Source organism: Phalacrocorax carbo, chromosome 1 (assembly GCF_963921805.1).
Source record: "Phalacrocorax carbo chromosome 1, bPhaCar2.1, whole genome shotgun sequence".
NCBI classification, from domain to species: domain Eukaryota; kingdom Metazoa; phylum Chordata; class Aves; order Suliformes; family Phalacrocoracidae; genus Phalacrocorax; species Phalacrocorax carbo.
The window spans coordinates 1,341,433-1,363,955 of record NC_087513.1 but is presented as its reverse complement, the minus strand read 5'-3'; the positions used below and the strand labels follow the sequence as shown (position 1 = coordinate 1,363,955).

The 22,523-nt window shown below is 64.2% G+C and overlaps 2 protein-coding genes across 3 annotated transcripts; one reads left to right on the top strand and one right to left on the bottom strand.

Moving 5' to 3' along the window:
- The first annotated feature begins 1,115 nt into the window (after positions 1 to 1,115).
- Positions 1,116 to 15,420, top strand: CALU (calumenin). Of its 2 annotated transcripts, none has more exons than XM_064441728.1 (7): positions 1,116 to 1,221; positions 6,310 to 6,546; positions 10,410 to 10,603; positions 13,890 to 14,056; positions 14,284 to 14,344; positions 14,760 to 14,959; positions 15,238 to 15,420. In XM_064441728.1, exons 2-7 carry the CDS (start codon positions 6,326 to 6,328, stop codon positions 15,340 to 15,342), a joined length of 948 nt encoding a protein of 315 aa, XP_064297798.1. In that variant the 5' UTR covers positions 1,116 to 1,221; positions 6,310 to 6,325; the 3' UTR covers positions 15,343 to 15,420. The 2 variants fall into 2 exon arrangements, with proteins under 2 accessions (XP_064297798.1, XP_064297800.1); XM_064441730.1 differs by lacking the exon at positions 10,410 to 10,603 and adding an exon at positions 10,146 to 10,339.
- Positions 15,421 to 18,101: 2,681 nt separating this feature from the next.
- On the bottom strand, positions 18,102 to 22,523 carry OPN1SW (opsin 1, short wave sensitive; the record flags this gene model as incomplete). Its single annotated transcript, XM_064453104.1, is given in 3 exon segments — positions 18,102 to 18,387; positions 21,269 to 21,508; positions 22,375 to 22,523. Coding segments are annotated over 3 exon segments (512 nt in total), but the record flags the coding sequence as incomplete, so codon positions are not given.

Here is a 22,523-nt window from a genome sequence, read left to right as displayed (position 1 = left end):
GCAGGAGTTACTTTATTTGGTGCCAGGTGCAGGGTGAAATATTTCCACAAATCAAGCACACCTACTGGGGTTCATTGATGAGATCCCCCCTCAGCCTTCTCTTCTCCAGGCTGAACAGACCCAGGTCTCTCAGCCTTTCCTCACAAGGGAGATGCTCCAGCCCCTGATCCCCTTGGCAGCTCTGCGCTGGCCTTGCTCCAGCAGTTCCCTGCCCTTCTTGAACTGGGGGGCCCAGAACTGGACACAGCCCTGCAGGTGTGGCCTCACTGGGGCAGAGCAGAGGGGGAGGAGAACCTCCTCTACTTTTCCCCCCAGTTACTATGACTCTCTGGTTTCATTGGTTCATGGTTGTGGCATCCCTCTGTCTTCCTTGCCAGACAATGTTTTTTTTCTGTTATCAGTCCTTCTCAGCTTCTGAGAAGCTCCTTAGAAGCTCCTCAGATGCTCCTCAGCTCATGAACCTGGAATTCCTTTCAGAAGTTGGCTCACTGACTCGTTCACATTTCTCAGGATGTGGATTTCGGTTAATAACAGCTCAGGCTGCAAGTTTAACCCTTTAGTTACTTACTACAAACCTGAGGGGAGGGGCTCTCCTCGCTCAGGGGCGCTTCAGGAGTGAGATGCCACCCTGAGACCGTGATGTCCTCGCTGCTGAAGAAGGGGCAGGTTCCGCAGAGCCCCAGCAGCCCGCCCCTGCCTGCCGGGAGAGGCTGGGGGACACCCCCTTGCCCACCCCCAAAATGGCACCTCGCCCTCCTCCCTCCCTCCCCACAAAATGGCGCCTCGCCCCCCCCTCCATCGCCTCCCTTTTCCCGCCCTTTCCACCCGGCGCACACGTGACCGCCCGCCCCTCCCACCGCGCATGAGCGTTGAGGGGACACACCGCGAGGGGCGCCCGGGTGGGCGGGGCCGGCGTCCGGCGCGCGCCTGAGGACGTGGCGCTTTCCAGCCAATCAGCGCCCGGCGTCCCCGGCGGGGACGGGGACGGGGAGGTGGGCGGGGCCAAAGAGGCGGGGAGGTGGGCGGAGTGACGGCGTGAGGGCGGGCTCAAAAGGGCGGACGGACGGTGGAAGCGACCAATCGCAAGGCTGCGAGGGAAGGCGGCGGAGGAGGAGCGGCGCTGTGATTGGCCGGCGGGGCGTGCGGCGTGGCGCGGCGCCTACTTCCGGTCGGCGGAGGAGGCTGAGGAGAACCGGGCGGCGGCGGCGGCGGCGGCTACCGGTAACTCGGGGGTCGGGGCGGGAACGGCGGGGTCTGGGGTTTGGGTCCCTGGGTGGGGGCGGCCCTGGGGAACGGGTCGAGGCCGCCCCCGCCTTGGCGGCCCCGTTATTGGGGGGTGGGGGGTGGGGTGTAACGTGGCACCGGCCCCGGGAGTCCCGGGCCCCATCGCTGTGAGAGCGGGGGCCAGGGCCGGCACCGGCAGCCCCGGGTCTCGCAGCCCCCCCGTCCCCCCACCGCTCACCCACCCCACGGTAAAACCTGCCGAACCACCGGGGGCTCCCTGTACCGGCGAACACCCGTTTTTGGGGCAAAACCCGCTGTTTTCTCACCCGTTATTGTAGCTCCCGATGAAATCACGCGGGGGTCGGGGGGTGGGGAGCGATAATCCCGCAGCGGGGCCCGCCTTCACGATCGCTTCTCGGAAACGGGTGCCTTCCCGCACCCAAAGCGACCCCCGATATTCGATGGAACCTCCCCGTTAACGCCGCAGGGGCTCGCCCTGTCGTCACCACCATCGTCATCCTCACCTTCGCGGCGGCGTGGTGATGCGGAGCTGAGCTCCTCCACCTGCACACGAGGACCAGGTTTGCCCCCATCACCCGCACCAGGACTGGGATTAACCCCCCCCAAAAAGCCAAAATAGAGACAAATCCCCAAATCTGAGCAATTTATGGTGTCTGAAAGTATTTATTCCCGAGCCCAGCTGGGCTCCCAGGTGCAAACCGCGCTCCTGAAGGGGTTCGTAGCTCTGAATATCGTCGCTAACCCAACCCCGGCGTAAAATCCCGACTTCTTCCCTCAATATCGCCACAAAACCACCCGGAGTCCCCCGGTTCCGGGGGAGCCCGTTCCGAGGCAGCGCTTCCCGCCTCCCCGCCGCTAATTGCCCCTTTGGCTTCCCTCCCCGGATCCTTTTCTTTAGGAGAACTGAGAACTTGCCGGCGTCCCTTCCCATAGCGGTTTGTGGCTTCCTTAGCCAGCCGGGGCGCAGAGGCGCACGTAATCGAGCTCGAAGCCTTATTTTTCCCAAAACTGTGAGCTCTGAGGAAAATTAGGCGGGTCAATCCTAGCTGTCGGTCAGCAGAAGCCGTTATTCATGTGAATGACTTATAAATAACGGTTGATTTATGGAGACTTTTAATCTCACCAAGCGCTAAAGCAGCATCTTTACCTGCAGAGGTGCGGCTCGTCACCCCCCTGGCACCCGGCGTGATGCCAAGATCTACCTTGGAGGTCAGGTTGTCCCTTTTAATCGTATCCAAATGGCTCACGGCCTCTTTCTGTGGATGTTGGAGATAAAAATCAGGGTATTTACACCCGTTCCAGGTCACCCTGTGCTTTAGCCCGGCCCGTTTCCAGGGGTTTTGTGGGAGGTTGGCCTGTGTGGGGCAGGTTCTCGGTGCTGGGACGTCCTCAGAGAGAGGAAGAGTCTGGAAATACATACGTAGAGCTCCTCTGGAGTGTGTCCCCCCCTTCCTGCTGAGGTCACGGCCACCCTGGATTGCATCAGAGGCAGCTGGGGGTCGAGGATTTTTCACCCGGATGCAGCTCAGGTCGCGAACGGCCGCGCGGGCATCGCTCTTCGCCTCGTTTCCTTTCCGATCCTCCCCTTCCCAGGAGGATGCGGCTTTTCCCCGCCCCGACGGTCAACGAGGTTCCTTCCACGTGCTTGGAAACCGATAGGAGCGGCGATTAAATCCGTGGTGGCCCCAGGAATCCCCGGGGAGGGGGTTTTCCAGGAATCCTTCCTGCCCTAAAAGCCACGAGGGAAATATTGCAGCATTTAAAACTAATAAATTACAACGTGCCGAGGCAGGCGGGCGGCTCTCTCGGCCGGCTGCGGAGCGTTGCCGCTTCCCATCGTTTCTAGGTCAGGTTTTTTTAGGTTTTTTCCCCCCAAACTCGGCTATTTTTGTCACGGTGTTACCGTGGTTCCTCCGGGGAGACGCGGGGTCCTGCCTCCGGGATGGGTCGGGATCGGTCGAAGAGCGGATCCTCCCAACGTCACCCTATTGCTCGCGCCGCAGGAATTATCTGCCGACCTTCCAGCTTCCCCCCCCTTCCTGGCACGCAGGCGTCTCTTCCTTCAGCTAAACCAGGCCCGAATTTCCCCTTAATTTGGATTAATTAACGGGCAGAAGCCCGGGGCGGCGCCTTGCCTCGTGTGCGAGGCGGGGAATTCACAGCCCGGATCCCTCGTCCGGCGCTCGCTCCTCCTTCGAGACCCCCCACGCTGCTGCCTGCGGTCGTGGCGGTGCGACTCCTCTCTTATTTTACATATTTTTTCCCCATCGGAGCGCTGATTTCCAGCTTCCTCGACAGGAAAACTGGCGTTGCGCTCTCTCCCTCGGCGTTTGGCCTCTTCCCTTCCCTCGCCTCGGCCCCGAGGTCGCTCTGCCCGATCCCGAGAGGGGAAGGACAGCCCGGACCTGCCGGCTTTGCCGTCGCCCTGCTAAACCCATCGCTCCTCCGAGGGAGCACGGAATGGACCTCACCACGTGCCGGGCAGGGTTTCGGCGAGCGCCGAGCCGCGTCCCCGCTCCCCCTCGTCCCCTGGGCTTAAAGCCAGCGCGGTTACGGCGACGCTAGAGATGGAACAACCCTCCCTCTGCCTCGGGAGCCGTTATTTCCCGGGGCGAGCGGCCCCGACACCCCCTCTTGTCGCCGAAGGGATCCGCCCGGCGCAAACACCGCGCGGATAAATCCGTCGGGGTTTAAGAGGGGGTTTAATGGATTCCTTGCCCCACCGCCCGCCTCGTCCCGAGCAAATGCCGGTGAAGCGGGTGCCTTAAATAACAAGAATCCCCTGAATTCACCAACTCCTGAGTAGTGCTTCGGGCAGGCGACTCGCCTCCTTGTTGTCCTGTCTCAGGAGGGGTTTATTTTCCCCTCCCGCTACTCCTTCCTAACCTCTGCGAGTAGTTTTAGCTGCGCGGGGCTCTAAATTCTGGTTTCTACAAGGTCAAGCTTAATTTTATAAGCTTTTTCAGGCAGGGCTGCGCAAGCAGAGCTCTGCCTGCGTGCAGAGGCGCGATCCCGCTGCCGGGACGGCGTGCTGAGGGATACCTCGTCCCGAAGGATACCTCCGCGTTAGCCGCTCCATTTAAATTCAGATTAGAGAGATGAGGGCGGGGAAGGCTTCCGAGAGGCCGGTGTGACGGCGGAGGGTGGCTCCCGCGGGGTTTTCAGCCGCCGTTTCCCGCCCAGGCGCCGCAGCGTCACCGCGCCAGTGCCGGAGAGACGATGCGGCTGACAGACGGCCGCCTCCTGCCCGTCTCTGTCCCCCCTCCCCGGCACCCAAAATCGGCTTCCTGACGGGTGTAGCGACTGTGGGGTGACCCAACCCCGCGGGGAGGGCGTTGGGCAGGAGGAGGCGAGAGCAGCCGGCGCCGCGTGCCCTTCGCGTGCCGCGCGGCGGTCGCCCCCTCTGCCGGGCGGAGGGGCTCGCCTGGGGCTCCGGGAGGGCCGTGGGAGCGGGGGGCTGCGCCGGGCGCGCGGCACGAAGGGCTTCTGCCGGCGCCGGGGGGCTCAGGCGTCGTTTTCCCCAGCTCATGTGGGCCAGTTGATCGGCCTGCCTGCGTAGTCTGGACTAGTTAATCGCTTTGGCTAGCTACTCTGCGCTTATGTATGGTTTTGCCCCGGGAATCTGGGCCAGTTGGTCGCTTGGGCCAGAAAAAGTGCATTCATTGGTCATTTAGCCCAGAAAAAGTGCGTTAATTGGTGGCTCTGGCCGGCCTAATCTGGGCTGGGGGAGGGGAGGGGGCTCTGGCTGGCCTAATCTGGGCTGGGGGAGGGGAGGGGGCCGGCTCTGGCCGGCCTAATCTGGGCTGGGGGAGGGGAGGGGGCTGGCTCTGGCCGGCCTAATCTGGGCTGGGGGAGGGGAGGGGGCTCTGGCCGGCCTAATCTGGGCTGGGGGAGGGGAGGGGGCTGGCTCTGGCCGGCCTAATCTGGGCTGGGGGAGGGGAGGGGGCCGGCTCTGGCCGGCCTAATCTGGGCTGGGGGAGGGGAGGGGGCTCTGGCCGGCCTAATCTGGGCTGGGGGAGGGGAGGGGGCCGGCTCTGGCCGGCCTAATCTGGGCTGGGGGAGGGGAGGGGGCTCTGGCGGGCCTAATCTGGGCTGGGGGAGGGGAGGGGGCTCTGGCGGGCCTAATCTGGGCTGGGGGAGGGGAGGGGGCCGGCTCTGGCTGGCCTAATCTGGGCTGGGGGAGGGGAGGGGGCTGGCTCTGGCCGGCCTAATCTGGGCTGGGGGAGGGGAGGGGGCTCTGGCCGGCCTAATCTGGGCTGGGGGAGGGGAGGGGGCCGGCTCTGGCTGGCCTAATCTGGGCTGGGGAAGGGGAGGGGGCCGGCTCTGGCCGGCCTAATCTGGGCTGGGGGAGGGGAGGGGGCCGGCTCTGGCCGGCCTAATCTGGGCTGGGGGAGGGGAGGGGGCCGGCTCTGGTCGGCCTAATCTGGGCTGGTGGAGGGGAGGGGAGGGGGCTCTGGCCGGCCTAATCTGGGCTGGGGGTGGGGAGGGGGCCGGCTCTCGCTGGCCTAATCTGGGCTGTGGGAGGGGGCCGGCTCACTTGGGCCAGAAAATGTGTGTCAATTGGTCATTTTGCTCAGAAAAAGTGCATTAATTGGTGGCTCTGCCTCCCCCCCCCCCCCAATGTGGGCCTGTTGGCGGCTCTGGGCCCCAAAAACTGCATTAATGGGTTGTTTTGGCAAGAAGTGGTGTGTTAATTGGTGGTTCTGGCCCACCTAATCTGGGCCGGGTGGGCGTTTTGGTAAGAAAAGGTGCATTAATACATCATTTTGCCTGGTTGATCTGGGCTAATTCATCGTTTTGCCCGGCTAATCTGGGCCAGGTGGTGGTTTTGGCCAGGAAATGTGCGTTAATTCATCGTTTTGCCCGGCTAATCTGGGCCAGGTGGTGGTTTTGCTCAGAAAAAGTGCGTTAATTGGTCGCTTTGGCCAGGAAATGCGCGTTAATTCATCGTTTTGCCCGGCCGATCCGTCAGCTCTCCCCGCTCCGGTGTCGCAGCTCAGGCCCGCGGCCCTGGAACCGGCGCGGGGCGAGCTCCGACACCCCCCGCCTCTCGCCCTCCCGCAGGTGCGTCTGACCCACCATGAGCATCGCTCAGCTCCTCCTGTGCCTGTCTCTCTCCATGCTCTGCATCTCGAGCAAGCCCACCGAGAAGAAGGACCGGGTTCACCACGACCCCCAGCTCAGCGACAAGGTCCACGACGACGCCCAGAACTTCGACTACGACCACGACGCTTTCCTCGGCGCCGACGAGGCCAAAACCTTCGATCAGCTCACGCCGGAGGAGAGCAAGGAGAGACTCGGGTAAGGAAAAGAGCCGAAATAAAAACCTAACCGAGAGGGAACGAATCCCCAGCGGGTCGCAACCCTCGCCCCGGCCCCGGGGGTCCTTCTCTCCCCCCACCCCCCCCCCCCGCGGCTGCTCGACTGGAGCCTTTTAAATGCCATTTTAACGGCGGCGGTGGGTGAAATTGAGCGACCGCCTCAGATGGCGGTGACAAAGTTATGCCGCGCACGTGCAGTTGTCCTCGCTCCCGGCCCGCGAGGTCACCTTGAGCCCTTCCGACCACGCGGGGCTGGGTCCTCGGCCCCGGACGCTCCCCGAAACCGCAAGGCGTAAAGGAAAACGAGCCCCCTCTCCTTTTTGCCGTACCCAGGCGGTGCTAAACGGTCTCCGGTTACCGCCGGAGCCCGAAAGCCCGCGGGGAATTACTTGCCCCTGGTCGAGGAGCAGCTGGTCGCTGCGCAGAGACCCCCCGCCCCCGGGTTAGGGGAAAACAGAGCATCCCTGGAAAATGAGCCTCTCCTTGGTCGCTCTGCCCCCCCTGCCGCCTGCGGAGCCGCTCGGGCTGGCTTTCGGGGGCGGCCAGCGCCGGCCCTGGCACCACAGCGTGCGCCTTTGTGCCTGCGGCAGCAGCTGCCGGCGCAGTTGTTCGTGTCGGGCTTAAAAAGGCTTAAACCTTCGGAGGTTCAGCCCCGAGGAGGCATTTTTTGGGTTTTTGTTTTGTTGTGTGGTTTGTTTTTTTTATCTTGAGGGGCTCTTAAGGGTTCCGCTCCCGCCTGGCGCCTCCCTGGGGAGCTTGGCCTTGCCGCTGGGACGCTCCCCGAGTCCAAATTTCCCCTTCCCTCTTCACTTTTGTCCCTTTTTTCCCCTCCCCCCGCTTTATTTTTGTTGAAGGCGGCGTCGCCCGTGTCCCGGCACCGGCGCGCTCCTCCCCGGACACCTCAACCTCCCGCTGGAGCGGCGCTTGTCGCAAACCACAGCGAAAATCGGGAGGGATTTGGGTGTTTTGGGGGTGGGTTTTTTCAGGATGGGGCTCCCCGATGGGAAGGGAAAGCTTAGCCACGTGCAGGTGCCGGGGGAAATGCCGGCGGGGCGAGGTAACCGGCACAACCCGAGCGGCGTTTTGCCAGGGAAATAGAGAATATCTCTATTTTCCCCCCCCTAAAGAGCCGGAGGGCGCAGCTCTGGCTGCGGAGGGCAGAACCGGGCCGGCGACCCTCCCCACCCGCCCCCCCCGGCGCTGTTTTCCTGACCCGTAGGCTTTGTCATGGCTCTGCGCTGTAATTTCATTGTTCTGCTGAGTTATCTACTGGAAAAAGCTGGCAGCGGCAGCGGGGCTGGAGTAAGAGTTTCCACTCGGATGTTTTAACGAGGCCGTTTTCAAACCGCTCTCGCCCTTGACATAGAACAGCTTGGGGGTGGGTGGGTGTTGTATTTTTTTTTCTCAGAGGCAAATTCATCGCCCTTTCCCGAGCTTGAATTGGTTTGATAACCTTGTTATGAATGTGTAATCATCCAAATTATTTTTTAAAACGGGTTCCGTGCTGTCGGAAGGACCCATTTCTGGGGGGAGAGCGCCCTGGCTCCCCGCTGCTTTCCCTCCCGCCCTTCTCCCATCCCCGTTTCTTGGGGTGACCCGGATTTCGGAGCAGCCGCCCCGTTTTTTTTTTTCCTTAAAGCCTGCAGAATTCGGGGAAGGTGCCGCCGCTTTTCCCGGCGATGGCAAACGCGATCCCCTTCCTTCCTCCCCCCCTCCTTCCTTCCTTCCCTGGGGAAGCGAAGCAGCCTGTCCGTTCCAGCTGCCAGCCGTCACGGCACGCCTGGTGCCCCTGCCACCCCCCCGTGGCAAAACTTCAGCATGTGGGGGGTGTTGTTTTGTTTTATTAACGCTCATTGGGGGGTTTTTTTGTGGCTTCTGCCCTGGGAAAGCAGCCTGCGAGCAGCTGGGTTTGGCACTAAGCCCCTGAAGGCGGAGGTTTTCGGAGCCTGCTAAGCGCTAAGCCAGGCTTGCTCCGTGTGGGGACGGAGTTTAACTTTCCCTGAAAGCAATGAAACGGCTTCACCGTTCTCGAATGAAACCCCTGAACTTCTGCTGCCCCACCTGGAAACCTTTCCTGGGAAAGCTGCTTTGGTTTTCTACCGATCCGGGCTCCAATTCCTCATCCCAGTGGGGCTGTTTCCCCACCCCCGCAGCGGCGGGTGCCGGAGCCCGAGCTCCGGGCGCTCCGCGGCGCGGCCGGTGGTCGGAGGGATGAAAGGGCGAATCCCGTCGCTTGGCCGCTCCCCTCCGTCCCCTCCCGGTTTTGCCGACGCCTTCTTAAAACCCTTTTTAATAAGGCTGGGATGGTTCAGGTTTTCCTGGTCGGGGAAGCAAATTCCCAAAGGGATCCGGTCCTCGGAGGCCGCCTGGTGCCGAAGCCGAGGGAAGGACGATGCCCACCGCTCCGGGGAAGCGAATCTCCGACCCTCCCCGTCCTCCACCCTCAACGTTTGCGCTTTAACCGTCGGCAAACGGCGCCGGGAGCCTTTAACCCGCGAACGTAACGGCCTCGAATCGTTTCCCCTGAAAGAGCCGCGGTTAAAACGCGCCTGGGAAATGAGTCGGGCCGCGGGGAAAGCGCGGCGTCGAGCCGAAAAGACCCTTCTAGGAAAGCCAAGCGAGCGTCGGCGGGGGTGTTTTTTTTAACCGCTCCTACCCCGGCTGTCTCGGCAGCTTTTTGGTCTTAAGCCACATCCTTTGTGCCGCGGAGGAAATCCCGGCTTTGCTTTTTAGAAGCGCTTGTGGAAAGACCAGAACCCGGGAGCGGGGCGGCTCCAGCGGCTCTTTGCCTTTGCGCTTGACGTTTCGCTTCCCCTCGATGTTCCGGGCGCTGATAACCTCGTGGTGATCTAAAACACCCTCTTTCCAAAATTCCTCCCTGTCGGGGTTAGATTTAGCAAAACCGGTTTCACCTTAAGCCTCCCTGTTAAAAGGAGCCGATCCCCGGGTCACCAAGCAAAGTGTTTTAGGCTGTCGGCCTGGCTTTAATCCCCCGGCGAGGCAGCTCGGACCTGGACGTTGCTCCGAGGCGTAAGGCACGAGGGACGGGGCCCGGCCCGTGCGGAGCCTCGCGTGCCCGCGGATCTCCGCGTTCCTCCCCGGCGGCTCGTTCTTCACAGCCGCCGCTAAACATACGGGCGGCTTTATAAACCGCGCGTCTCCGGTTCCCCCTGCCTCCCCCGCCTCGGCGGGCATCGTCCTCGGGGGGGACGCGGCGGCGCCTTCCCGCCGCCCTCCTCCCGAGGGGTTGGAGGCGGGGGGTCCCTTGAGCGGGGCCGGTCTCCCCGCCTTTAACGTAAGTACGTGCTCGGCTCCCGGTGGGAAAACGGGGTGTTTCCCCCGAGGTCTAACAAGAAAAGCTGCTTCTCCCCGCAAGTAACTCATGGTATTTCTGGAAAAAACTCCAACCCCGAGCGAGCCGGTGTCGCGGCGGCTAAGCCGTACGTCGGTTTTAAGGCCGAGCCGCCCGATGGCCGGGACCTGAACGCCTGGGCGCGGCGGCCTTCGGCCCCTCCGCCCGCCTAGACCTCGAGCCTTGTTCCCTTTAACTTGTGCTGGATTTTTCTGCGTTTCCTACAGAAAGATTGTAAGTAAAATAGATGAAGACAAAGACGGGTTTGTAACGGTGGAAGAGCTGAAAGACTGGATTAAGTTTGCCCAAAAGCGCTGGATATACGAGGATGTAGAGCGGCAGTGGAAAGGGCACGACCTCAATGAGGACGGCCTCATTTCTTGGGAGGAATATAAAAATGCCACCTACGGCTACATCTTAGGTAGGTCTCTACTCTTGGGATGAAAACTTTGCGGAGCCGGCGCTTGAAACTTGCTGTTTTGTTTTTGTAGAATGATTGTAGATAAGATAGACACGGATAAGGATGGGTTTGTGACGGAGGGGGAGCTGAAAGCCTGGATTAAGAAGGCCCAGAAGAAATACGTGTATGACAGTGTCGAACGCCAGTGGCAGGAGTTTGACATGAATCAAGATGGATTTATCTCCTGGGATGAGTACAGAAACGTGACATATGGCACTTACCTCGGTAAGGGGCAAGGTGTCCCGGCTGGTGGTGGTCTCTGATCAATAAAGCAGAGGTGTGATGGAGCTCGGGAGGCCAAAACCCCGCCCCAGCCTCTCCGAACTTACCTCCCGATTCCGGATGATCTCGGGACAAAAAGATATGGGGGAGGCGGGGGATAAAAACCGAGCTCGGGATCAACCCGCGGCTTAAACTCTGCTTTATTGATGCGCTTCATGGTGGAAACGAGCTCAGAGCTCAGTCGGGAGCGAGAACGTGATGAAAGTGCCGTGGGGTAACGGGGGTTTTTTCCCTTCCAGCTGGGAATTTCAAGCTCCTGGGGGCGTTTGGTACCCGCAGAAAGCGCTGCCTAAGCCGGGGCTCTAGAGGCCGCCTCTTTCAGGGTGTCGGCCCCCCTCCCAAACCGGTGAAGATCGTTAGCACCGAGTCTTTTAATCACTTCCCAAAGTCCCGGGCGCTGTCTCTGCCTGTCCTGGCGGTAGCTTTAGACCCCAGAGCTAGATTTTGGGGGCCGTAAGGCGGGAGCAGGGCCCTGTCAGGGCTGAAACACCCCGGGAGGGAGGCAAGAGGACGCTCTGCTGGGGGTTAAGACGCTCGAAAAATACCCGTTCCTCTGCCAGTCGTTCCCGCCTCCTGGAACGCAGACATATATGGTGCGATGAGCTACAGCTTGAAAGCATGAAATAAAGCTGAATTTACTAAATATTTCCAAAGATAGTCAAATGCTCCGCAGGACGTATGGAGGCTGTGGCCTCTCCCTCCCGGCTCATCCATCTTCCCTCCCTCGGGCTCTTTCACGGCCGCTTCTTAAAAAGCTGGAGGAAGATTGGAGTTTGCCTCGTGCTGGCTGAGGGAATCGGCCCCCCCTGAGACCCCGGCGGGGTCTTACCAAGCTTCCCCGACCCCCTCAGGGCTGGGCCAGGCTTTGCTAAGCTTCCCCTTCTCCGTTCATTGCCGAGGTCCGCAGAAAGCCGAGCCTGGCTGCCGGCTCAGATCCCGCCTGGAAGGGGGAGAGGATGTTCTGGGAGGGCTTTTGTTGTGCTTTTTGGAGTCTGTGAGGCGGGGCTGGGGCCGTGCAGGTGTAGGATATTAAAAGCCTTTAAGGAGGGGGGGAAAAAAAACCCTTTAATCAGTAAAAAAAGACCTTAATGAGCAAAGCATTCCTCGAGCCTAATGTGTCAGAGAGGGGAGCGCCTGGCCCCGCGACCGGCGACTCGCCGTAAGGCTCTGTCCATCCCGAGCCGGGGCCCGGCGCCCTTGGCAGAGAGGGATAAAGCCTGGCCTAGCGCCGCTCCCACCTACTTTTGTCCTCAGCGAAGGCCGGGAGGCTCCCGGCGTGCCTCCCCCGCCCCCCGCCCGGCAGAGCCCTAACGCCTTGGCTCCGGCGCTCCTTTTTCAGCAGGGCTGGCTTTTCCCCAGCGCCTTTCTGCTGAGATAATCTCATCCCTTCCACCAGGCTCTCCCCGCCCTCCTCCTCTCCGGCCGGAGCGGCGTTGGAAGCGCCTCCGGAGAGAGCTTGACGCGCGGCCAAGAGGCCGGCCGAGCCCTCGCTGGCGTTACGGACGTCCCCCGCCCGGCGCGTGGGGGCCGAGGGGCCGCCCTCCCTCGCTGCTCTACCGAGCATTCAAAAAATGCTTGGTTTTTGTGTTTTTTTGGTCATCAAAACAAAATGCTGTTGGGTTTTTTGTTTGTTGTGTTTTTTTTTTTCCTCAAAACCTTGGTCTTAGTCACCGGGTTGCCCTGGCGCCGAAGGCTCTGTGGGTCTAAACCCGGCTTTCCTCAGGGAGAGCGAGAATATCAAGCGATAAATAACCAAGAGCCTCACCTTAAAGTCAAACGCCCTCCGGAACCGCCTTTAAAAATAAGAACAACGCCAATTTTTTTTTGCTTCCTCGGCCCGTTCTCCCGCCCGTAGCGCTCGGGAGGGTTAAAACGTTGAGCGTGTGGCTTTGCCCCTCAGCCAGCGCTCCGCGGGTGCCCCCCAGCTCAGGGACTGAAACACAAAGCAGGGGGGGTGGGGTGGGTTGTTTTTTTGGGGGGTGGGTTTAACCCTGGTTAAAGAGCCGGCCCGCTCGGCCCCTGAGCAAAACGGAGCGAAGCCGCTCGGGCCGAGAGGCGGAATCGCCGAACAGCAAGAAATTGCCTGTAACCCGCGCGGCGACGCCGACCCTCCGGCCTCTGTTTGCTCCGGCCAAGCTTTCGGCGTTCGCCGCTTCCCGAGGCGAAAGCTCGGGACTAGACTAGGAAACTTTAGGCTTAATTGTGCCCTAGAGGGGACTTAAAATAAAATCTCCTTACCGTCTTATATTTAATAGTTGGCCGGCACCGGGGCTTGTACAGAGCTCTTTAATCCCCTGCCTTTTGTCCTGGATGTAAACAGAGAAGGGAGGGAGCCTTTTTTTAGACCGGGCCTGGCTCTCGCTTAACTTCACCCCGCGAGGAGTCGGCTCCGTCCTCCTCTGTCGATACTTTTCTATAGGCTGACAAACGAAGCCGGCCTCGGCATCCCGAAGCTTATCTCTCGCTGCCGGCGTAGCTATATCTAGTGGCCATATGTGCCCGGCTATTCCCGCTGCGGCGAGCGCGGGGGGATGTTTCGCTGGCTTTGAAGCCGCCCCGGCAGCGGAGAGCAATATCCCCTTACACATTCTCCTCCAAAAATAGCTCGGGCTGAGCCTCCCAGGCCGCGCCGGCCGAAACCCACCCCCAATCCCTGTCTCCTCGGAGCATCTTCCCCAGGAATGCTGGTCCCCCACAGCCGCTGGCAGCTCTTCCTCCTCTTCCTCCTGGCAGAGGAGGTGCAGGAGGGCCGCGACGGCCGCCGATGTCTGAAATTTAGGCTGCCGTGGCAAAGCGTTGGGAGGTTGAGGTTGGGTTGATGAGGTTGAGGTTGGGTTGACGAGGTTGGGTTGAGTTGTTGAGGTTGGGTTGAGGTTGGGTTGATGAGGTTGGGTTGAGGTTGGGTTGACAAGGTTGGGTTGAGGTTGGGTTGACAAGGTTGGGTTGAGGTTGAGTTGATGAGGTTGGGTTGACAAGGTTGGGTTGAGGTTGAGTTGATGAGGTTGGGTTGATGAGGTTGGGTTGAGGTTGAGTTGCAGAGGTTGAGGTTGAGTTGAGGAGGTTCAGGCTGGGCTGAAGTTGAGTTGAGGTTCAAGTTGGGTTGAGAAGATTGAGGTTGAGTTGAGGTGGTTGAGTTGAAGAGTTTGGGTTGGCTTGATGGTGACCGTGGGGCATCTCCCCCCTGCCTGAGCTGACCCGAGGCGGCGGCCGCTTCTCTCCTCACGCCCAGATGACCCGGACCCCGACGACGGATTTAATTATAAGCAAATGATGGTGCGAGATGAACGCCGCTTCAAGATGGCTGACAAGGACGGAGACTTGACCGCCACCAAGGAAGAGTTCACCGCCTTCCTGCACCCGGAGGAGTACGATTACATGAAGGATATCGTCGTGCAGGTGGGTCGCCGTGGCGCTGCCGGCCGCCGTCTCGCGCGAAACACGGCCTCTACGGCGGGGTGGAAATCGGGGTGGGCCGCGGGCAGGGGGGATCGGCCGTGGGGCGCAAAACGGGGCTTGGCGGGGGGGGCGGGGGGTTTATTTTTTCGCTTGTGCGGGGCCGGAGCCGTTCCCGGCGAGGGGGGGAATCGCTCCGAGGCCGCTTAACTCCCGTCTCCTCCTTGCAGGAAACCATGGAGGACATCGACAAGAACGGGGACGGTTTCATCGACCTGGAGGAGTACATAGGTGAGACGGCGGCGCCCCCGGCCCTGCCGCCGCGCCCCCTCCTCGCCCCGGCCCTCCCCCCTCCCGGAATTTCATTATCTCTTAACTTCCTAACTTCAGACCTGCCCCGGGGTCGGGTTTCTGGGTTAAACCCCGAGCGCTGGGCGCCTGCTCCGAACCCGGACCCCCTCGGCCGCGGAACGGCCGCCCCTTTTCGACACCCTTTAATCCCCCCCGTTTGACCCCAAAACGCGGCGGCGCCTCCTGCTCCCGAAGCGGCGCGTTACGGTTCCGGGGGGTGAATTTAAGGCAATAAAGAGGTTTAAAAACCCTCAGAGATGGGTTTGAGGGGGGAAGCGGGGGGGGTCCCGCCGTCGGTTTTGCTCCGGGCTGGGGCCGGTCGGAAGGGTGCGCAGCGCCGCCTCCCCCCTTCCAGGTGACATGTACAGCCACGACGGGGACGCCGACGAGCCCGAGTGGGTGAAAACGGAGCGGGAGCAATTCGTGGAATTCCGAGACAAAAACCGCGACGGCAAAATGGACAAGGAGGAAACCAAGGACTGGATCCTCCCTTCGGATTACGATCACGCCGAGGCGGAAGCGCGGCACCTCGTCTACGAATCCGACCAGGACAAGGTGGGGAGCGACGCCTTCCCTCTGCGGGGAGGGGGTGGTGGTGGGTGGGGGGACGCACACACACCCCCCCCGTGCCGAGGGGTCCCCCCGCGCCGGGATTCCTGCCGGAGCCGGCCCCGGGAGCTTCCCTTCCCCCAACCACAAACCCAACCCCTCTGGGAAACGCCCTCATTTAGCCCCTCCGTCGTTTCGCCGTGGGGCGGGGGGGGGGGCGGGGGTCCGGGGGGCGGGAGGGCGGCGGGCGCACGACGGGAACGCGGGGCTCGGCTCTCTCGCAGGACGGCAAGCTGACCAAAGAGGAGATCGTGGACAAGTACGACTTGTTCGTGGGGAGCCAGGCCACGGACTTCGGGGAGGCCTTGGTGCGGCACGACGAGTTCTGAGAAGCCGCCCGGAAAGAGCCGGTTCTTAAATAATTTATTTTTTACAGTTTCTGGGATTATCAGAACCATTTTTCGCTACTGAGACTGTTATTTCAGGCGATGAGGTGACACAAAAACCCACACATATCTCAGCCCGTCCTTAGGTTTTCTCTCCCCCCCCCACCTTTTCCCCGAGGGACGGGGACTGGCGGCGACGCTGCCGGGGGGGCTCCACCTTTGGGGTCGTTTGGTGTTTTTTAATACTTTTTTGTTGTTTTATTATTTTTTTTTTTTAAGATTTCCACCTTATTTTATCATTTTTACCAAGTTCTCTTTATTTTTATATTTGCTTCGCTCACGCCCGGAGCGAAGGACAAGCCGAAGGGGGCAGAGGTGTGGGGTGGGGGGAGCGGATCTCCCCTCGCCCTGCCTCCCGCTTCCCCCCCACCCCAATTTCCCTCGTAAAATTAAACTAAAAAACCAAGAAAAAACAAAAATCCACCAAAAAACCCCCCCCAAAACCCCCTTAAACAAGCCAGAGAATAGGGCCAAAAGGAAAAATAAAACCAGAGGTGAGTCATGCTTGTTTTAGACCGAGCTTTGCAAAGCCAAGCGCGGCTTCGCCTCCCTCCCGCCCCGAGGGGCTCGAGCTCTCCCCCCGCAAAACACCGCCGGGGCTCCCCCCCCCTCCGCTAACGCCCCCCCCATCGCCCCTCCCCATCCCGCCGCGCCCCCCGAAGTGCCTTGAATCCACCCAAAACCCACCTCCCCCCCCCGCCATTATTAATATCGTTCGATTTGGTTTTAATTTCTCTTCTTCATTTCCCCCCCCACCCCCCCCCCCACCCCTGGCTTCGCCCCCCGCCCCCCGCCGGCATCGCGCGGAGCTCGGGGGGCCGCCGCGGGCTCCGAGCAGCCCCCGTGGGCCTCGAACCCTTAAATCCATCCCTTCCCGGGGTTAAAACCCGCTGATTTAGAGCCCGGGAGCCGCGTTCCCGCCGCGGGGGGGGGGGGGGTAACCCCGGGGGGGGCCCCATCCCCGCCACCCCTCGCCCCCCTTCCCGCCTCCCACCCGCTTTTCCCACCCAAAATAGGCCTCGGGAGCGGCTCCTCGGCGGGAGCGACCTCAGACACTAATTTCCCTCCCCCTCGGCGTGTTGGGGGGGGGGGGGCTGCCCCTCGCCTGTCCGTCTGTCCGTCTTCCCCCCCCGACCGTGTCCTGTATGTTGTTTTTCACCCCCCACCGCCCCCCCGGGATGATTTAACGCGCGGCCGGCGCGAGCGGAGCCTGGCCGGGCCCTTCTCTGTGGCTCAATAAACGCGTTGACGTTCACCCCCAACCGCTTCGTGACCCAAATACGCCCTTTTTCACCCCAAAAACGCGGCGCGGGTGCGGCCGGGGGGGCCCCACCCACCCCCGACCCCCCCCATAGCTTGATAGGGGGGCGTTTGCCTGGTGCGGGGAGGGTGGATGCAGCCCCCCAACCCCCCTGAGGGGCACCCCCAAACGGCCGCCCCCCCCCCGGCCCAGGGGTCTGGCTGTCTGTCTGTCCGTCCCCACCGCAGCCGGCAGGGGCACCCTGTGCCCGCGGGGAGGGGGGTGTGGGGCTGGGGGAGCCCTGCCCGCGTGTCCCCACTGCTCTTGTGCTGCTGGGTGGGGGCTCAGGCCCTCCCCTGCCCCACGGATGGGGGGCTCAGGCCCTCCCCTGCCCCAGGGATGGGGGGCTCAGGCCCTCCCCTGCCCCAGGGATGGGGCGCGCAGACCCTCCCCTGCCCCACTGATGGGGGGCTCAGGCCCTCCCCTGCCCCACGGATGGGGCGCTCAGACCCTCCCCTGCCCCAGGGATGGGGCTCAGACCCTGCCCTGACCCACTGATGGGGGGCTCAGACCCTCCCCTGCCCCAGGGATGGGGCTCAGACCCTGCCCTGACCCACTGATGGGGGGCTCAGACCCTCCCCTGCCCCAGGGATGGGGCTCTCAGACCCTCCCCTGCCCCAGGGATGGGGGGCTCAGACCCTCCCCTGCCCCACGGATGGGGCGCTCAGACCCTCCCCTGCCCCAGGGATGGGGCTCAGACCCTGCCCTGACCCACTGATGGGGGGCTCAGACCCTCCCCCTCCCCAGGTATGGGGCTCAGACCCTGCCCTGCCCCACTGATGGAGGGCTCAGACCCTCCCCTGCCCCACAGATGGAGCTCTCAGACCCTCCCCTGCCCCAGGTATGGGGCTCAGACCCTCCCCTGCCCCACGGATGGGGCTCAGACCCTGCTCTGCCCCACTGATGGGGGGCTCAGACCCTCCCCTGCCCCAGGGATGGGGTGCTCAGACCCTCCCCTGCCCCATGGATGGGGCGCTCAGACCCTCCCCTGCCCCAGGGATGGGGCTCAGACCCTCCCCTGCCCCATGGATGGGGGGCTCAGACCCTCCCCTGCCCCAGGGATGGGGCTCAGACCCTCCCCTGCCCCATGAATGGGGACTCAGACCCTGCCCTGCCCCATGGATGGGGCTCAGAACCTCCCCAGCCCCACAGATGGATGGGGCTCAGCCCCACGGATGGCATCCAGCCTTACCCCAGCCCCACAGATGTGGGGCTCAGCACCACCCCAACCCCATAGGTGGAGGTCGGAGAGGGGGCAGCATCCCACCCCCCCGCCCCACCACTGCGTGGGGGTCCTGGGCAGGCCGAGGGTCCCGCGCTGTCAGCGCCGTGGGGCACCCCGCTCCCCGCCGTGGGGCTGGCGATGCGCAGGCGGGCTCGGCGTTGCGTTCACACCGCGACGGTGGTTTATTGTCCCACCCGCGCCTACATCCTAGGCTGGGCCGAGCCGGGGGGGGCGCGGGGCGGCCCCGGACCCCCAGGGCAGCCCCTGCCCCATAGCGGGGACAGCGCGGGGGGGTGGGGGGTTGGAAGGGGGGTTCCCTGGGGTGGGCGCTGGCGGCTCCTCAGCTGGGGCTGACCTGGCTGGAGGAGACGGAGGAGACCTCCGTCCTCTGCGCCGAGCTCGAGGCCTCCGAGTCGTCCGCCATGGGCTTCCCGCACACCGTCTCCATGATGCAGGCGCGGAACTGGGGGGCCGCGAGCTCAGCCGGGGGGTCCCCGCGTCCCGTGTGTCCCCCCCCGCGAGGGAGCCGCCTCCCCTCCCTGGGGTGGCCCCGAGTGCCCCACGGGTGTCCCTGGGCACCCCGCGGGGTCCCCGTGCCTGGGTGTCCTCGTCCCCAGGGGTCCCCCATCCCTGGGTGTCCCCAAATGACCCTGCTCCCCGAGTGTCCCTGGCCCCCACACGTCCTTGGGCACCCCGGGGTGTCCCCAGTGTCGGCGGGTCCTGGGGTGTCCCCGTCGCCCGGGTGCCCCTGGATCTCCCCATTGCCCGGGGGTCCCCATTTCCTGGGTGCCCCTGGGTGCCCCCATCACCCAGATGTTCCGGAGTGTCCCCAATGCCCGCGTGTCCCTGGGAGCCCCCAATGCCCAGGTGACCCCGGGTGTCCCCAATGCCCGCGTGTCCCTGGGTGCCCCCAATGCCCAGGTGTCCCCGGGTGCCCCCAATGCCCGCGTGTCCCCGGGTGCCCCCAATGCCCAGGTGACCCCGGGTGCCCCCAATGCCCGCGTGTCCCCGGGTGCCCCCAATGCCCGCGTGTCCCTGGGTGCCCCCAATGCCCGCGTGTCCCTGGGAGCCCCCAATGCCCAGGTGACCCCGGGTGCCCCCAATGCCCGCGTGTCCCCGGGTGCCCCCAATGCCCGTGTGTCCCTGGGAGCCCCCAATGCCCAGGTGACCCCGGGTGCCCCCAATGCCCGTGTGCCCCCAGGTGCCCCCAATGCCCAGGTGACCCCGGGTGCCCCCAATGCCCGCGTGTCCCCGGGTGCCCCCAATGCCCAGGTGACCCCGGGTGCCCCCAATGCCCAGGTGACCCCAGGTGCCCCCAATGCCCAGGTGACCCCGGGTGCCCCCAATGCCCGCGTGTCCCCGGGTGCCCCCAATGCCCGTGTGTCCCTGGGAGCCCCCAATGCCCAGGTGACCCCGGGTGCCCCCAATGCCCGTGTGCCCCCAGGTGCCCCCAATGCCCAGGTGACCCCGGGTGCCCCCAATGCCCGCGTGTCCCCGGGAGCCCCCAATGCCCAGGTGACCCCGGGTGCCCCCAATGCCCGCGTGTCCCCGGGTGCCCCCAATGCCCATGTGTCCCCGGGTGCCCCCAATGTCCGTGTGTCCCTGGGAGCCCCCAATGCCCGCGTGTCCCTGGGAGCCCCCAATGCCCAGGTGTCCCCGGGTGCCCCCAATGTCCGTGTGTCCCTGGGAGCCCCCAATGCCCGCGTGTCCCTGGGAGCCCCCAATGCCCAGGTGACCCCGGGTGCCCCCAATGCCCGTGTGTCCCCGGGTGCCCCCAATGCCCGCGTGTCCCCGGGTGCCCCCAATGCCCAGGTGACCCCGGGTGCCCCCAATGCCCAGGTGACCCCAGGTGCCCCCAATGCCCAGGTGACCCCGGGTGCCCCCAATGCCCGTGTGCCCCCAGGTGCCCCCAATGCCCAGGTGACCCCGGGTGCCCCCAATGCCCGCGTGTCCCTGGGAGCCCCCAATGCCCGCGTGTCCCTGGGTGCCCCCAATGCCCGCGTGTCCCTGGGAGCCCCCAATGCCCAGGTGACCCCGGGTGCCCCCAATGCCCGCGTGTCCCCGGGAGCCCCCAATGCCCAGGTGACCCCGGGTGCCCCCAATGCCCGCGTGTCCCCGGGTGCCCCCAATGCCCGCGTGTCCCTGGGAGCCCCCAATGCCCGCGTGTCCCTGGGTGCCCCCAATGCCCAGGTGACCCCGGGTGCCCCCAATGCCCGCGTGTCCCTGGGTGCCCCCAATGCCCGCGTGTCCCTGGGAGCCCCCAATGCCCAGGTGACCCCGGGTGCCCCCAATGCCCGTGTGTCCCCGGGTGCCCCCAATGCCCGTGTGTCCCTGGGTGCCCCCAATGCCCGCGTGTCCCTGGGAGCCCCCAATGCCCAGGTGACCCCGGGTGCCCCCAATGCCCGCGTGTCCCCGGGTGCCCCCAATGCCCAGGTGACCCCGGGTGCCCCCAATGCCCGCGTGTCCCTGGGAGCCCCCAATGCCCGCGTGTCCCCGGGTGCCCCCAATGCCCAGGTGACCCCAGGTGCCCCCAGTGCCCGCGTGTCCCCGCGTGCCCCCAATGCCCACGTGTCCCCGGGTGCCCCCAATGCCCAGGTGACCCCGGGTGCCCCCAATGCCCAGGTGACCCCGGGTGCCCCCAATGCCCGCGTGTCCCTGGGAGCCCCCAATGCCCAGGTGACCCCGGGTGCCCCCAATGCCCGCGTGTCCCCGGGTGCCCCCAATGCCCGCGTGTCCCCGGGTGCCCCCAATGCCCATGTGTCCCTGGGAGCCCCCAATGCCCGCGTGTCCCCGGGTGCCCCCAATGCCCGCATGTCCCCGGGTGCCCCCAATGCCCGTGTGCCCCCGGGTGCCCCCAATGCCCGCGTGTCCCCGGGTGCCCCCAATGCCCGCGTGTCCCTGGGACCCCCAATGCCCGCGTGTCCCTGGGAGCCCCCAATGCCCAGGTGACCCCGGGTGCCCCCAATGCCCGCGTGTCCCTGGGAGCCCCCAATGCCCGCGTGTCCCTGGGACCCCCAATGCCAGCGTGTCCCCGGGTGCCCCCAATGCCCAGGTGACCCCGGGTGCCCCCAATGCCCGCGTGTCCCCGGGTGCCCCCAATGCCCAGGTGACCCCGTGTGCCCCCAATGCCCGCGTGTCCCCGGGTGCCCCCAATGCCCAGGTGACCCCGGGTGCCCCCAATGCCCGCGTGTCCCCGGGTGCCCCCAATGCCCAGGTGACCCCGGGTGCCCCCAATGCCCGCGTGTCCCCGGGTGCCCCCAATGCCCGCGTGTCCCCGGGTGCCCCCAATGCCCGCGTGTCCCTGGGACCCCCATCGCCAGACGTTCGGGGCGCCCCGGGGGCACCTGTTTGTTCATGAAGCAGTAGATGATGGGGTTGTAGATGCAGGCGCTCTTGGAGAAGAAGGCAGGGATGGTGACGAGGCGCAGGTCGAGGCCGTGGTCGCGGTTGTTCACCATGTACATGGCCAGGGCGGCGTAGGGCACGTAGCAGAGGCAGAAGGAGCCCACCATCACCACCACCATGCGCGACACCTCCCGCTCCGCCTTCTGCGTCGTGGCCGACTCCTGCTGCTGCGCCGCCACCTGCGCCGAGGGGTCAGCCCCGGCCGCGGCCACAGGCCCCCCGCCGCCGTCCGTCTGTCTGTCCGAGCGGCCCTGCCCTGCCGCCCTCCCGCCGCCGTCCGTCTGTCCGAGCGGCCCTTCCTCCCTCCATCCCTCCATCCCTCCATCCCTCCTGCCCTCCCACCGCTGTCCGTCTGTCCAAGCGGCCCTGCCCTGCTGCCCTCCCGCCACTGTCTGTCTGTCCGAGTGGCCCTACCCTCCTGCCCTCCTGCATCTGTCCGTCTGTCCAAGCAACCCTTCCTCCCTCCATCCCTCCATCCCTCCATCCCTCCTGCCCTCCCGCCGCCGTCCGTCTGTCCAAGCGGCCATGCCCTGCTGACCTCCTGCCGCCGTCCGTCTGTCCGAGCAGCCCTTCCTCCCTCCATCCCTCCATCCCTCCATCCCTCCTGCCCTCCTGCATCTGTCCATCTGTCCGAGCAGCCCTTCCTCCCTCCATCCCCCCCACCCCATCCTCCCTCCATCCCTCTGTCCCTCCTGCCCTTCTGCCTCCATCCGTCTGTCCGAGCAGCCCTGCCCTCCTGCTGCTGTCCATCTGTCCGAGCAGCCCTTCCTCCCTCCATCCCTCCATCCCTCCTGCCTCTGTCCGTCTGTCCGAGCAGCCCTTCCTCCATCCATCCCCCCCACCCCATCCTCCCTCCATCCCTCTGTCCCTCCATCCCTCCATCCCTCCTGCCTCCATCTGTCCGTCCAAGCAGCCCTGCCCTCCTGCCTCCGTCCGTCTGTCCGAGCAGCCCTCCCTCCCCCCGTCCCCTCGGCCACCTGCCCTCGCTCCCGCCGCCCCTCCCACCCTCCCTCCCCCGCACGGGACCCCCGTGCCCCCGACTCACGGCCCGCAGGGCGCTGAGCAGCTGCGAGTAGGAGAAGATGATGAGGGAGAGGGGCACGATGAAGCAGAAGATGAAGAGGAACCAGGTGTAGTACTCGCTCTTGTACTTGGTGCCCACCGTGTACCAGTCGGGGCCGCAGGAGCACTGCA

What these genes read in the sequence shown, in the direction of transcription:
- CALU (XM_064441728.1), top strand. Translation starts at nt 6,326, where the DNA reads ATGAGCATCGCTCAGCTCCTCCTGTGCCTGTCTCTCTCCATGCTCTGC. An exon ending in GAGAGCAAGGAGAGACTCGG is followed by an intron (nt 6,547 to 10,409) that starts GTAAGGAAAAGA and finishes TTGTTTTTGTAG; the next exon opens with AATGATTGTAGATAAGATAG. An exon ending in TGAAGGATATCGTCGTGCAG is followed by an intron (nt 14,057 to 14,283) that starts GTGGGTCGCCGT and finishes TCCTCCTTGCAG; the next exon opens with GAAACCATGGAGGACATCGA.